Source organism: Carassius carassius, chromosome 13 (assembly GCF_963082965.1).
Source record: "Carassius carassius chromosome 13, fCarCar2.1, whole genome shotgun sequence".
NCBI lineage: Eukaryota > Metazoa > Chordata > Actinopteri > Cypriniformes > Cyprinidae > Carassius > Carassius carassius.
This window is the reverse complement of record NC_081767.1, coordinates 30531104-30547559: the sequence shown is the minus strand read 5'-3', so window position 1 is coordinate 30547559 and position 16456 is coordinate 30531104. Positions and strand designations below refer to the sequence as shown.

The following is a 16456-nucleotide window of genomic DNA, read 5'->3' as shown; positions in this document are numbered from 1 at the left end:
TATCAATGTGAGCTCATGTTTTCCCAGCAGGCTGTAGTCTCGTACACCTCTACTTATTAATCTTTAAGACAGGCATGAAAATGGAATTGCTGCAAATAACAGCCAGATTAGACATTCACAAACATGATTAATGGCTGTGGGACACTCCCAATGCTCATAGAATATTAACGACATAATGTGTGCGACAGACACGTTTCCGTTACGCTGTAAGACTATCGCATGCATCAAACCCGACTAATGTTAAACAACAAAACCTGTAAGACCAGCGACAATGTTTATCTGCTCGCTCTCTTGAGTGCCAACAAATTGATTCCAATTAATGTTGACATTCTGATTGAGTTTAACAGGATACATCTTTTAATATTACCTGGATGTCGATGGAATGAAGTGAGCAGGGAATGCATTCAAGATCATGCAGGACAGCATTAAGAGATGTAGAAATATTAAACATCACAGATATAAAAACAGAAGCAAATCTATTGTAATCTACAGTACACCTACAGCGTACTTCTCTACCTACTGTTTCTAAGAAAATGCAGCTGAGCAACATGGGTAAAATTACCTTGATCATCCATAGAACCATGGTCATCCTCCTCCTTAATTTCATGCTCTACATAATGGTCTACATAGGGAGATTCTGCTGATGACAATAAAGGAAAAAGGCAAAAATGAAATGAATGAATGAAATGAATTTAAACAGCATTGGGATATAAAACAGAACATTTAAAAATATAACCATATTTAAACACCATTACAAAGCCCAACAAAATATCATGGTCAAAATGAAATAAAAAAAATTACTTTCTTATTTAAATCTTCAAAGAAAATGTAATATAACATGGCCTTCCACTGAAAGTTTTTTTGCTGTTAAAGCACACAGGCTTAATATGCAACAGTTGGGTTCTGGAAGTAAAATCTCTCTCTCTCTCTCTCTCTCTCTCTCTCTCTCTCTCTCTCTCTTTTTTCACTGACACAGCAATTGATTTTGAATGATTCAATATAAAGCTTTCAAGAAAAAGATAATATAAAATCTGAGGTTAATAATTATAAACGAAACTGTTATTTCAACTTAATTTGAAAGAAGAAGATGAAAAAAAGCATTCAACAGAGAACTTTTAATTTCCAGGTGAAGAACTACACTACCCATGAATCCAGAAAAATCGATATATATATATATATATATATATATATATATATATATATATATTGTCATGGCTTTGCCTGGCTCCTCCTCCTTCCTTTGTGCTGTGTCTGTCTCCTACAGGTGAGCTGGGCGCAGGTGATTGGAGTTGTGCTAATTAGTTCCTGGTCTGGGCCTTTAAAGACGGTGTAGAAGACCGGGAAGGAGGGGGACTGCCGCTGTTCCATCTCTCCCGCACCGACTAGGATTTTGTTTTGCTTATTCAGTGCACCTCACTATACTGATTGCTTACACTTTTATTTTTTAAAGCCATCTTCATTACTGACTGTATCAAATTTTTGTTAAATTCTATTTACGTAATAAATCTAGAATTTATTGCTATTCCGCGTGTGGTCTTTCCCTACTCTGTTGCTTGCTTTGAGCCAGGCTTGTAACAATATGCATGCTGCTGGTTCTAAACCTGAGACTGTTTAGGGACAAACAATCTGCCATATAATAATTTAGCCAAATATAATTACTACAGACTAACCTTGCCCAAACCAGGCTCCTGATTGTATAATTTTTACATATGAAATATTACAAAAGTCAATGCCTTTATGAAGTCGTTTTCCTTCACATAATGGTAAGCTTCCTAAAATGTACTGTACCCTTTTATACTTTACAAACTGTATTTTCTTTTGCCCTACACCAACCCTACACCTAATGTTTTTTTTAAGCCTTTTAGATTACAGGGATTTGTCTTCATAAACAAACTTCATATTGTTATACCTGTGTCATACCAATGTCACTATACAAATTTGTGTCCTCAAAAACCACCCAAACCAGTACACGCACACAGAGGCCCATACTGTAACAAACCTCATCCATCATTCCATCCTTTTTCACTAAAGCCTAGGAACCTACTGCACTGGATCTACAGGGATCTTAATCCTATGGTGGTCTGCAGTCTCAAACTGGTTCCGTCTGACCTTAAGCAGTCTACAGAGAGTCCAGCAGGAGCCGCACAGTGCACAGAGCTCTACACTAATGAATTTACCTTCCTCTTCACTTTCTTTGATAGACTCTGCCAGAGAGAGAGATGACACGCATACATCAGAGCTCTACAAAAAGATAAAGTGTGCATTTGTGGGTCTACAGTGCTGATTTTACTAGTATATTTTGCTCTAAAGATAACTATGACTGTACTATCAATATCTACTGAGTTTACTCATATAGCTACTCATAGTTGTGAAGAGGATCTCCTCATAAACATTCTCTTCTGTCAGAAAAAGGAATGAGAGATAAGAAAAGAAAAGTCAAAGTAAGGACAGAAAATGAAGACTGAAGGAGAAACAGATAAACAGCATTATAAGAGAGGCAGAAAGAGATAAAGTGTTAGACGAACTGTCTCTTTAAACAAGCAGAAAGACAAGAGCTTATTGTGAATGTCAGTTATACTCCTCAGAATTTATTATGGAAGTCCTTGGCTGGTGCTTCCAAATTTGATGTCTAATGTTTATGATGACTAAGTAATTATAGATTGGTTCTTAACTCTTGTATTCAACTTGAGTATGGAGTAATCAGAAGTAAGGATATCAAATGTTCTGGTTCAGTGGTCATACTAAAATTATGTAATAATTTCAAAGAATATATCAGTAAATATCATGTAACCTGTTTTTAGATCGTTTATAATGTAACTTAGCTCAGCACCAGAAGCTGTTGGGTAAAAACATATGCTCTAACCTTTTGTTTTATACAAATGTATCAGTCACTTGAGATGTGACTTTACCCTCAAACTGCCCTAAAAATGCTACACTAAAAATATCATCCCTCAGTAGCAGGCCAGAGCACCGTGAGGGGGATTCATTTCCAGCCCTCATCTGTTTATCACATGTGACCTCAAAGCAAGGCTGAAGTTAGTAAGCTCCAATGAACTGAAACCACGCAGTTTAAATGTATTTCACATCTGTATGAGGCAAAGGACCATGAAAACATTCCCACATGATAAAGGTTATCAACCTGAGGTCACGAGTGGGTTTATTCAGTCCTCAAGGTCTAGTAGGCATTTGTGCACCCAAATGTGATGAGTGAGAGTCTCCAAATGTGAACTAATGCGATTGGGGTGATTACACAAAATCTCTGGATTATTCTAGATAAGGAAAAATGTGCCTGCAGTTATTAATTACCATAATACACAGCCACCATGTCCATGTAAGTTTTTTTTTTTTTTTTTGCACAATAAATATTATTTCAAATATTGAAATATCACAAAATATTATGTACAGGTTCAATATTTTTAATAAATTATTTCAGACTTCTAGACAGATAATTACAGACAAAAAAATATTAAAAATTTCATTTTGAGTTAAATACAATTTCCATGCATTGAGTAAAAATAGCAGGCATCTCTCAGTATAGTTCAGTTGTTTGAGATGCACCCTGCATTATAAATTACTATTCAAAAGTTAGGGGTCAGTAACATTTTCTTTTTTAAAGAAATTGATCATTTTATTTAGCAAGGATACATTAAACTGATGAAAATGTGAAACTGAAGACTGAAAAAATGGCTGCAGGAAATTAAACTTTGCAATAACATGAATAGATTACATTTTAAAATATATTTAAATGGCAAACAATTATTATAAATTGTAATATTATTTCACAATATTACTATGTTTACAGTATTTTTGATTAAATAAAAGCAGCCATGATGACCATATGAAACTTACTAAAAAAAACTGGTAGTGTATTTAAAATAATAATGTACAAAAATAAATACATTTCAACTGAATAATGTGATAACTTACCATAAATAATTGAATACTATATTATATATAAATACATATTAAAATTATTAAAAATAAATTTTATATAAACCTAAATAAAGTACAAAACTGAAAGGTTAACGAATGAGATTCCCTGCATAGACAGCTTTGCTGAATCTGAAAATGAGATGTTGTTTTGCCAGCAGTGACTCCTACATTAATGAACATCAGTGAGACATTATGAATATATCAGGAGCTGGGAGTCAAAGAGAGACTGCTAGTTGCTCGCTAGTCTCTTTGTAAGGTTGCAGAGGTGCCACAAGAACAGAAAGTGCACAGGAAATATGAATGTTTTTTGACATATGGTGCTGTTACGTCAGCGATGTGTTGTGCGTCCTGCATATGGTTTGTCCTGGCAGTTTCTGAGCTGGCACAAGCAGCATGCTCATGGTGCCACCAGATTATAGTGGCAACTCCATCTCCACCAGCATGGGCATCCTGGCACTTCACAACCACTAATGCACCTGCTGCCCAGCACAGGAATGTGAGCCAGGATGTTGTTTTCGGAAGGTGAAGCATACGTGCAGTTGTTCTTGACTAAAAGATGACATGCCCCATAGGACAGTAAAATTACAAATAAGATCTCTATGATATCTCAGATTTTTCTCCCAGACAGCAATGAGATTAAATAGAAAGTAAATTGAGACGTCTGCTTATTTATTTAGTAGTAGAAGAAAGAGATATTTGTTTGATAAAGCTAATATTTGTCAAGATCCCAAAGATCTCAATATGATCTCAAACATTTCTAATCAAATCCACCCAAAATCAAATCAAATGAATTATTCATTCCACATGAATTTTATAGTTTTGTACTGTTACTGTATGTCAACTTTTGACTTAATTGTTTCCATTTTTAGACCAAATTAATAATTAAATGTGGCATAACTAGGACCTTCAGACAGTTTAATTAATGCAAAAGAGTAATACTAATAATAATAAAAATAATAATTATTATTATATCCATTAAAATTCTTCAAGACCAAATGATCAGAGTTCTGCCAGCGGAATAAATATATAACATCTCATCTCTGTATTTCTCACCAGGAATTTTATAGGGAAAAATCTAAGAAAAGCTAATATCTAAATGCAGCATAACTAGGACATTTATTAAGCAATAAAAGGCAACATCTGAGCATTAATAATCACATTCAAATTCTTTCAAAACCAAATGATCTGAGCTTTTCCAGTGGCATAATTATATAACTCTTTACTTATACTACATACAAATAATTTTGTAATACATGTCTATTTGGATTTCTCAGAAGAACTTTTAGTAGAAACATCTGAGACAAAGTTAACACTTAAATGAAGCTCCACTGAGTTCTCTGAGCTACTCTTGAGCAACCTCGGAGCAATAACAGACTTCTCTGGGTACAAGCGGAGGAAATTTTACTATATTAAAATGCTTTAAGCATTAAATGTGATCAAAATATGTGCAATATGTATCCGTACCACGGGAGGAAGGAAACACAGTCACATTGCCATGTATGTGTTCGGGGTGTTGGATACAGATGTGTGAGCATGCAGGTAGGGCACAGTGGAAAGAAAGGATAAGAAAGGACCCCTACAGTGGTGTTTTTACTGAAGGATAAAAACACCACTGTAGGGTACTGTGAACGGGACACACACACTCATACACACTTGGAGGGCTGTGGGATGGATGCAGAGTTCTTTACCTTCCACTGCGTTTGAGTGGTAGTCTGGTTTGAAGCATGAATGGAGACAAGAACAGAACAAGACATAAGCCATGAACCTAAGCCATGAGCACATACACATACACACACACACACACACACACTTCTACAGCATTCATTCACACAGAGTTTCAAACATGAGTTTGAGTTACAACCACATATTTGAGTAACAATGCATATACACAGCATAAAGACATGAATACATGAGTTGAAGCTCCTCTGGATCAAGATTCCCTAGCTAGAGCACATAAGCTAGTGAGCAAGCCGGTGTGCCTGTGTGTGTGTGATTTGAGAGACGGTCTCCAGAGAGCAGTGTTTGACAGACGACAACCTTCGTCTCCCTGTTCTGAGACATACCAGTGCAGATCACATGTAAAAAGATGGAAAATCGTGTGCATCTTGCAAAACAGACAATCTTTAGGTCACTGTGGATCCAAGTAACAGTCCTGTTCATAATTTAGCCAGCAGATCTAGTTCTACAGGCTGTCTCAAATCATATTCTGTTTATATTTAATTTAACTGTATGTAACAGATTATATATAAGCATATGGGGTCCTCAGTCAGAATATTGTGTATTATGTATGTTGATGTCGACATATAACCAATAGTTCCCTGCTAAAATAAAATGAGTTGAACTCAAATAAATCAAACAGCAGTTTTTTTATTTTATTTTTTGGGCCAATGCACAATTATTTAAAAAGCCAATTTTTTTTTGCAAATAAAGTCACAAGTCTTCCCGAACAGCCTGATAAAAATGATAAAGAACCAACAAATCAACCATAATAGCAAGAGAGACACATTGCAATGCACAAACCATGACTGCTGCATCACAGAGCAAACTTGGCCTAACCCCGCCCCTTCTCCAGATGACTGACAGCTGTCAGGTGCAAAGTGATAAGCAGGGAAAGGACACTCACCTTTGACCCTCTCTCCGCGGTTCAGCTGGATCTCTCCCTCTCCCTGCGGTGTGTACGGTTTGACCACGATGAAGGTGCGTCCCGGCACGGCGCTGTAGAGTTTCCGTTTAGGGCCCCGGGCTCCTGACAGTGTGTGCGAGGGCCCCGCGGTAGGAGGGCTGGGGTCCCGTTGGACTGTCCCCGGGCTGTAAACAAAAACATAGGTTACTGTGGTAATGCCCGGCAACTGGTAGCCAAATCCGGTGGTCAACGACATGGTCCCGCGAGAAGGCGGCAGCGTGCGTGCATGCGCGGGTCTCCTTCTCGATATTCCCGAACCGGCCAGGGCCGTCAGGTGAAAGCAGCTCACTCCCTCTCTTCCTATCCCTCTTCTCCTCCTCTGCTCCTCTCTCCTCCTTTCTTCCACCTCTCCTCCCTCTGAGCACTTCCCGCCCTCCCCCTCGCTCCTGCTAACGGCTCCCTGTCGCGAACGGCGGCGAGCACTCGGGCTGCACTCGCCGCGAGTGGGGCATGTTCACTCCGCGTGGCTCTCACACACACACTCGCACACACGCTGTCACGCGGCTGTGCCGTTTTCCCGTGGTTGGGCTGGCGCGCTCCCACCCTGAACATTCTATCTGTACGCAGATGGTTGCCGACGACAACACCAGGGGTCCGGATTGATTAGTGTGCGGGGGGGTTGAGCACGACTCACCTCACCCCCCTAAAACAGCCCTGCACCCACAAACACACACACATTCTCCTAGTGCTGTAATCAACAGCCCCTCCTATCCCCCTCTCTCTCCCTCTCCCTGCCTTCCAAGTCCTCCTCTCCCTCCCTCACTCCCTTTTATGTCTCTCTGCCCTCCCTGTATCCCTCTCTCTCTCTCTCTCTCTTTCAGTAAGACAGCTTCTGAATGTTAATACAGCTGCAGGTACAATGGCTATAGCCCCGTCTCTCTCATTCATCAAAAATCGTTCACCCATTCATTCCACATGCACACACGAAACAAGAATTACAGCAAAACACACACAGCAAAACTTCCCCCCCATTGGAATTCTGCTCAAATATTTTGGGGTGGATTCACTGAGAATGAATCACACTTGTTATGCATTGTTTATTTGTACAGTTTTATTCCCTGATTCACTTAAGGTGTTATGCAAATGAGGTAAATCATACAAACATGCATTGATTAAAATTTGTGGAGAATGCAGCATACTCTGATAATCTAGCAGACTTTACTGGGAATAACTCTTACATATTACATAACATCAAACACGCACATACAGTACATATATATATATATATATATATAATTTTTAATAAGTTTTTACAGTAGTTAAACTGGATTGCAGGTGGTCAGGTGAAATATTTAGTAGGTTTTTGTGCTAAATTTTGGAATGCAAAAACTGGTGCAACTGTTTAGCGAACTGACACCTCTGTTTTGATTCTCAAAAGGAAGTTGATATATTCCAGCATGAGCAAAGAAATTCTTAAACCATGAATACTTTACCAAAATGTTCTATTTGTTTATTTAAAGCATTAACTAACATTAACTAACAATGCACAGTGCACTGTTACAGTATTTCTTAATCTTTGTTAACATTAGTTAATACAAATACAACTGTTCATTGTTAGTCCATGTTAGCTCAGGTCCATTAAATAATAATAGATACAACTTTTGATTTTAATAATGTATGAGTAAATGCTGGAATCAAGCTAAGATTGATAAATGCTTTATTAAGTATTTTTTATTGTTATTTTATGTAAATAATGATCACAAATCTGGAAATTTAGTGTAAAGTGTTACCCTTAAACTTTTGCCTTTACTGTCAAAATCAGTCAGTCCGAACACACATGCATGTTCATGCACTCTTTCCAGCTATCTCTCTCTCTCCATCTATCCCTCGCTCATCGAGCTCAGTGACGGCTTTGCAATTACTGCAGCGGTACGGGGCTAGAGTGACTGCAGCATGTAAATGCAGAGTAACAAGAAAGAGAGAGGAATTTAAGGGCAGAGAGATGATAAGAAACCGAGAGAGGAAAAGAAAAGGTCCTTAAAGCAAAAAAGAAATGATGGACAGAGGCTGTTAGAAGTGAGAGAATGGATGAGAGACAGAGAGGTATGGAGTCCTGTCGTCACAGTTTCCTCTGACTCAGTACTGATCAGTCAGAGCCGCCACAAGCCTGTAATAAACAACACTGAAAATCAACGGCGGGCTCTGCAGTAATACTATATTTCACACACATCAATCATCATAAAAAACAGACATATACAGCCTCTGACAAATGTTCTTTTTATTTAGGACATTTGTATGACGATAGATTTGAAGCAGTGCAGAGGTGCCTGAGGAACGGCAGCCTGTAGATGACATTAACGTCACACTGCTCTCTGTCTGATCTCAGGCCGATCTGACTCTTCCCATGCATGAGGAAGTTTCACAGGCTGTGTGAATCCACAAAGACATATGCTGTGTTTCAAAACTTAAAATCTAGTGAGCTGCCTGCCTACCGAGACAGTTTGAACATTCAGTCTAACTGTGCTTGATTCACTAGAATTTCATAAATGATTTGAACGTGTATGACGTCCAAAAATGTGTTCATTCAAACATTCAGGTGTACCTATGAAACCCCAAAATATTTGATTCAATCATTCAATCTGAAAGCATTTAATCTCAACGACTAAACACATGATTCTTAGATAGAATTTTTGAGCCTGTACCACAAAACCAGTCATAAGACTCATTTTTTTTTTTAAACTGAGACTTATACATCATCTGAATAAATGAAGTTTCCACTGATGTATGGTTTGTTAGGATTCAACAATATTTGGCGGAAATTTGGAATCTGACGGTGCAAAAAAATCTAAATATTGAGAAAATCGCCTAAAAATCGCTTAAAGTTGTCCAAATGAAGTTCTTAGCAATGCATATTACTAATGATAATACATTTTTTATATATTTACAGTAGGAAATTTACAAAATATCTCCATGGAACATGATCTTTACTTAATATCCTAATGATTTTTGGCATAAAAAAAGTATAATTATGACCCATAAAGTGCATTTTTGGCTATTGCTACAAATTTACTTGTGCTAATTATGACTGGTTTTGTGGTCCAGGGTCACATTTATTAATCTTAGTAAATGTTAAAAAATTATTAAGTTGTATATGTTAGAATTATTTAATAGACCTCAGCTAACAAGAACTAACAATGAACAGTTGTATTTTTAGTAACTAGTGTTAACAAAGATTAATAAATACTGTTAGTTAACATTAACGCATTAATTAAAGTTTACCAATGAGACTTTTTAAATATTGCATTGTAATAATGCCCAAACAGGTTTGATTTAAAAGTATGCAATTAGATAATGCATATGATACAAAAAATGCATTACATTTTAAAAACATTTAATTTGAATGTTCAAACTTACATTTGATTCAGACATTTAAATATGTCTATGATGGCTAAAATGTTAGACTAAAACATTAAAAAACTCCTGTTATGGTCATAAATGAAGGTCTGAGCTCATTCAAACTTCTTGACATGAACCTTTAAGTATAAACTCACAAATACAGACAAATGTAACCCGCATAACCCCACACACTCTCACACACATCAACAACAACCTTGCCCTAATCGACCACACTAAACCCACCAGGCATACAGTGTCCTGTTGAAGGGTGTGACAAAGTGATATACTGGCACTATACCTCTCCTGAGCATCCTCTCGGCTGCCTCCTTGGACACCAACTATACTTCGGTAACCCTGGCAACTGCCATCACGGAGAGATAAATTGAAAGCAACTGACTTGATTCACCGGGTGCTCGTGTCAACAATGAATCAGAGGCTTCTTTTCCGCAGTCTCTCGTGATTCTTTCTCTCTCTTTAGGAAACAGCAGCTTGATCAAGTCTCCATGCTGTCATCATGCAGTGAACAACTCAACAAACTCATGTCATACGTGTGGTATCTGGGCCACAGACAGAAGCATCTCAACTTTCTCCACACTCTCAGAAAAAAGGTACAAAAGCTGTGACTAAGAAAAACTAAGAAAATTACATCAGAACAAAATTTCCAAATAGAACTATATTTCAAAAGAAAGATAAATCTTTAACTGAACATGAAAAAAACTATAGTTTTTAAGCACATACAATTTCTAAAAATAACTACAATTACAAAACTGAATATTTAAAATCAAGTAGTATATATTTATAAATTTTAGAATATGAATTTGTGTTATAGAATACTATTTTCAAGCTACAGAGACTACTTTAAAAAAGAATCCATGTGAAATATTTTGCAGTACTTGAGGGACACATATTTGTGCATTTGTTGTGACGGCTTTTTTCGCATATTTTACAACTAAGGTTATTAAGAAAAATCAATGTCATTGGCACTTTTAAATCACAAAAATATATTCAATGTGACTAGCTTTTTTATAACAACTCTGCCATCAGCTGTATCGTGCTGCTATCAAACTAGGCTTTTCTTTACATTTTGTTAACATTTTTACACAGCTTTCATCTTCACTTAAGTGAAAGTGAAAGTTACGTGACATTCAGCCAAGTATGGTGACCCATATTCAGAATGCATGCTCTGCATTTAACCCATCCGAAGTGCACACACACAGAGCAGTGAACACACACCATGAACACACACCCGGAGCAGTGGGCAGCCATTTATGCTGCGGCGCCCGGGGAGCAGTTGGGGGTTCGGTGCCTTGCTCAAGGGCACCTCAGTCATGGTATTGAGGGTGGAGAGAGCACTGTATATGCACTCCCCCCACCTACAATTCCTGCCGGCCCGAGACTCAAACTCACAACCCTTCGATTGCGAGTCTGACTCTCTAACCATTAGGCCACGACTTCCCCACAAAGGAATAACAATAGGAATAAAACAAAAAAAAAACATAATCTGGAAGAAATGACCCTTTGAGCTCTGAGAAAATGATGCCGAGACCAACCAGTCCAGCCACAATGGAGAGACTCAAATTCTTTGTAATAACAGAATAAGGCATCAGAATCAGTCATTATCTCACAAACAGTTATTTGCATATGTGCACAAAATGGTCTTTGTGGACAGACTAGGATGAAAGATTGAAATGAGCTATGTCTCGTTCTCTTTCATCATCTCTTCCATTCTTCTTTCTGAATCTCTCTCAGTTCGCCTCTTTTAGGGGTTAATTGAGTGTAATGGAGTCGGTGTGAAGCCTTTCCTCAGACAGAGCATAAATGTGTGTGTTTACTGGGTCATCCTATTCTCCCAGCAATTTTGAAGACACCGCTATCTACAAAAAATGACTCTTTCTTCTCCCTCTCTCAATTCCTTCCCTTCATTTTTTCACTTTTAATACTTCAGAATATTTTGCAATGAGAAAGACAATCATTCTACCAGACGAAGACCTGGGTGAATCACTTGAAACTTGTCAAGAAAGGACATATTTCACACCAAAACCAAAAAAACTAACAAACCTACAAAAACATATTGTACTGATAAATACAATGTACAGAATAGATAAATAAGTCTAATGTTAATAAGTTAATGAGTCATTAAGCTGATTTGCATTGACATTTTTCACGCCAAATATAATACTACCACCTCAAATTCTCATTAATGTAATCCAAATAAATAAATAAATTGATCATTAAACTGTACTCTTATTCCTGATTGTGAAAACCAAAAGTATTAGCTATTTGAAGAGATTTTTATACTAATTATTTATTTATTATTGATTTACACTAATTTAAATAAAAACAATCAAATTTTACAGTATCACAGCTTTACATAAATTTTTACTGTTAATAGTAAAAATGTAATTTAATGAGAATTATCACTGAAAATAATAGAAATAAAAAATGTAAACAAATAAAATGGTTTTTGTTTTTTCTCTCTTTTTTCTTTTTGTATGGATGTACACAGATGCCAGTGAAGTAAAATCATAAAGTATGATTTTATGTCATTATTATAATTTACTTTTCCTGTACAGCACTTTGGTTTCAACATCTGTTGTTTTTAAATGTGCTTTATAAATCACTAAACTAAACTAAAATAAGCTTTACTTAATATGCTAAATATTTAATAAAAATAAAACATTTATTATATTATATAATACATAATTATATTTCATATATCCTACTTCTTATAAAAATCTAATACATAAATATTATATTTAAATTTGATAAGCTGTATTTATTAAAGATTCTTTTTCTGTTGATTCTGGAGTGAAATGTGACGTATGTTTTTTTTTCTTGTGAGATTCACCCATAAAGAAATGCATCTAATACTGTTTCTTTGTTTCAACCAATTCTTTGATTAGTTGGATTTAAACCCAAACTGGCTTTTAATGTCAAGCTTAAACTGAGAATGACCATAAGTGTAGATAAGGAATTGGTCAGAGGTACAAAAAAATAAAAATAAAAAGCCAATAGTAACGCAGACGATATTGACCTCATCCCTGCCTCTTAAATCTCCCATCGTCCAATAGGAAATCAGCAGGCTCACTCTTCTAATCCCAGCACTCCTGTCTATAGGTGAGTGTCAAGGGAGTGGCAGGTCTGGATGTCCTGAGGAAGGAATCCATCATGGAAAGCTCCAGACTGAGAGCATGTTCTTTCAGAGTGACACCTCATTTACCTGCCTTGCACAAACAAAATGATTTCCCTTTTGCCATCAATAAATCGCTCAATTCTCCTTCCCTCTCTCTTTTTCCTCTCTAAATAGAGCTCATAAATCGGCAAAGTAATGAAACAGCAGAAATAAGGTGAGGTCTAAATTTCTGCCTCTTAACTGGTGGTAAAAGAGTCAGGGTAATGATGAGTGATGAGCACCTTTCAGTCACACCGGCCCACCGGAATGCATTTATAATCATATTTTCACAGGAAAGAAAACTTACACAGTTTTCACTGTGCATTATTCATTAGGAACACTGCATCAGATATTCAGAGCTTTAATGAGAATTTTTTTTTCACTCACAAGGGTGAATGGCTAAACCATCAATATGACCAATATGGCTGTCGTCAGCTCTCAATATCACTAGCTAATTCAAACGGCTACTACTGAGCTGAGCAAAAATTTGTAATGTGCATATCACCTTTACTTATTCAATGACATCCAAAAGAACAATCTCCCAGACTGTTCATTATTTCTGAACACTCTGTCTATGACAGACTTCATCAAGATGCTGTCTCATATATTATATTATATAGCTGCTTAAAGGGCCAACATTTAAAGACTGACGATGACATTTAAATATGGGAATAAATCCGATAAACTAGCATTGTGTGTGTGTGTGTGTGTTTGTGCGTGTGTGTGTGTTTGTGTGTGTGTGTGTGTAAGAACACAGGAGTCAGTCCTGAAAAACATGTTTGGTTTTAGCTTCCAGAAATACTTCCATTTAGCTGCAAAGCTGCATTACATTATGTAAAAAAGATACAGTACATTATATTTAAAAAATTCTATTCTCAAAAATAATCTTAAATCAAGATACATTTATATGAGAAGCAAAATGATATTAAAATAAATGTGTGTTTTTTTAAGTGAGTTTATAAAATGCTAATGGGATACGAAGAAAAACAATTCAAATAAGAATCTTTGTTTATTTTTCTTACACCACTGGCAGATATTTTTTTTCTGGTATTAACCATAAAGTCTCTTTGATTTTGAAATTAGATTTTTCAGGAAATATTCCCAATTCATTATTATATTATTTAAGCTCATTAAACACGAACAACTGTGGTGGTTTAAATATTTGCCAAGGACTTTGAGCTACAGGCAAACAGTTTGAGATATATTCAGTGACAACATCACCTCAAACTAAACCTCATATTTTCTTTTTATAACTTAAGGATTCATATCATAGCAAGGGCCAAATTTAACTTGATATCATACTGTACACTTGCATTTGACCTCTGACCTTTGATTCCTCTTGTGCACACAGCGACCTGTGATCTCTAAATCCACTTCGACTTTATTTAGTACAATGTGTCATGGCCTCGGATCTCACCCTGAACAGGAAGTGGGCGGCCGGCGCTGACCGCACAGCTACGGCATTAATTACACACTCTCCTGGTCACCACGCTCACCTCAGGGATTGACAGCTGGACACAGCCAGACAAAAGGCAATGACCAGAGAAAAAAGGAGAGGGGACTTTTATAGAGCACCGGACACCAAGGACAGGCGCTTTGGCTTAATTCCAGTTGGTATCATCACATTCTGCGTTTTAAACACAAACACACACAAACAGGCACTGGTTGTTCTGATTATTAGTGGGCCAGCATGTCAGGAAATACTGACAGATGGACAACAAGGACAGAACACAGCAAACGCCCCTCAGGGCCACACAAAGAAAGAGAGTGAGCCCTAAAGTGTTGTTCTGCGGCAGAAGTGACTTACACCTGCTGGTAAAATTAGAGTCCTGAGGTCCAAATTAGCACACAAAGCCACTCGTTTTGCTGAAGTGAAGTTAACAGCACAGAAGAACTGCTTCAGAAAGTAGACTTCACTTTTTTAACCTACAAAACAGCATGATCTATCCTGCTGAATTTTCAGCCATTATGAAATATTCTGTTTAGGACTGTAGAAAGATCCCTATCTAGGAAACATTTTAAGACACCACAGACATGCTCTCAACACACACATGCGCGCATGTAGTTTACAGGGACTCTCCATAGGCATAATGGTTTTAATACTGTGCAAACTGTTATTTTGTATTTCCTTCTATCCGCTCCTCAGCGCTCATAATTATTTAATTTCAGTACCGAATGGTACTGAAGTCACTATTTTTGACAACCCTACAAATAATGGTGTGATTTAGTACATTCCAGATGAGTGTTTCAGCAAGTATAAAAATTACACTTGCTATAAAAGGCAACTCTTTGCGTCTCCAATGACAGATTTGTGCTGATTAGCGCTGCAAAACACCCAGTACTCACCAACCCTTGCTAGAATTCAAAGTATTTCTTATTTACATCAGACGCAACACTAAGGGTTTGAATTTCAAATGAATCCAAGTAAGTTTCACATTTTCTTCCATTTAGAAGCGACAATTATAAAGCTCTCACGATCTCTGAAAACCTGTCAATCATCTCCCTGCAATAAATACACAATATGAGATTCAGAGCAATATTGCTGAGAAATTCAAAAAGGCCTGTTGGAGTCCCAAAACACAATCGAGTCCAGCAATGTCCTGCAGCTCTGTCTAATCAGAATATATATTAAATATTTGAATAGCACGATTTAAAAGCAGCAAATGCCGATCGAATGCTGCTTCATGAGGATGTGATAGATTACAACAGTGTGAGTATTTTAGATGGACGAGAACGAGGAGAGGAATCCAAGTGACTTCATTCAATACAGGTCTCAGCAGCCATAAATAAAAGGGCTCATAAATAAAACACACTCACAAAACTATACACATTACCGGCTTAGAAAAACACTACAGTATTATCATAAAAACACATCCATGGAAAACAAGCTATTTAATCATAATACCATGGGATTCCATGAAATTTTTTACAGTATCTTTTATGTACCATGGTATGTGAATATGATTAGCCACTACCATGGCATTACTCTTACAGAAAATAGCTTTGACTGCTCTGTGGTACAGTGGTGGAATAAGAATGGAATACTTTAGTACTTTGAACATGTTCCAGAGTAATAGTATCCTGTTCTTGGAAGTACTATGGTATGTTTTAAAGTACCAAAATATTATGGTACTTAACACTATGTATTATAACAGTGTTCTTGGTATTATACCATGTTAATGCAATTTAACATGAATTTCATTACCATGGTATATTTTAAAATATTATAGTAAATTTCTATTTTTAAAGGATATTTAAATGAAAATTGACTGGTAAACAAGACAAATATACTGATTAAGTACTAATAATTATATTATATATTACTATTTGTA

The 16456-nt window shown here is 36.6% G+C and overlaps 1 protein-coding gene across 2 annotated transcripts in view; it reads right to left on the bottom strand.

Moving 5' to 3' along the window:
• Window positions 1–16456, bottom strand: part of LOC132156321 (SH3 and multiple ankyrin repeat domains protein 3-like) — a 209734-nt gene that overhangs the window by 86243 nt on the left and 107035 nt on the right. The window contains exons 11-12 of one of the 2 annotated variants that reach the window (XM_059565288.1): window positions 6557–6741; window positions 5622–5645 (exon numbers count right to left, since the gene is read on the bottom strand). In XM_059565288.1, coding sequence (XP_059421271.1) covers window positions 5622–5645; window positions 6557–6741 — 209 coding nt within the window. The remainder of the gene's footprint in view (window positions 1–5621; window positions 5646–6556; window positions 6742–16456) is intronic. The other variant, XM_059565289.1, reaches the window with a different exon arrangement.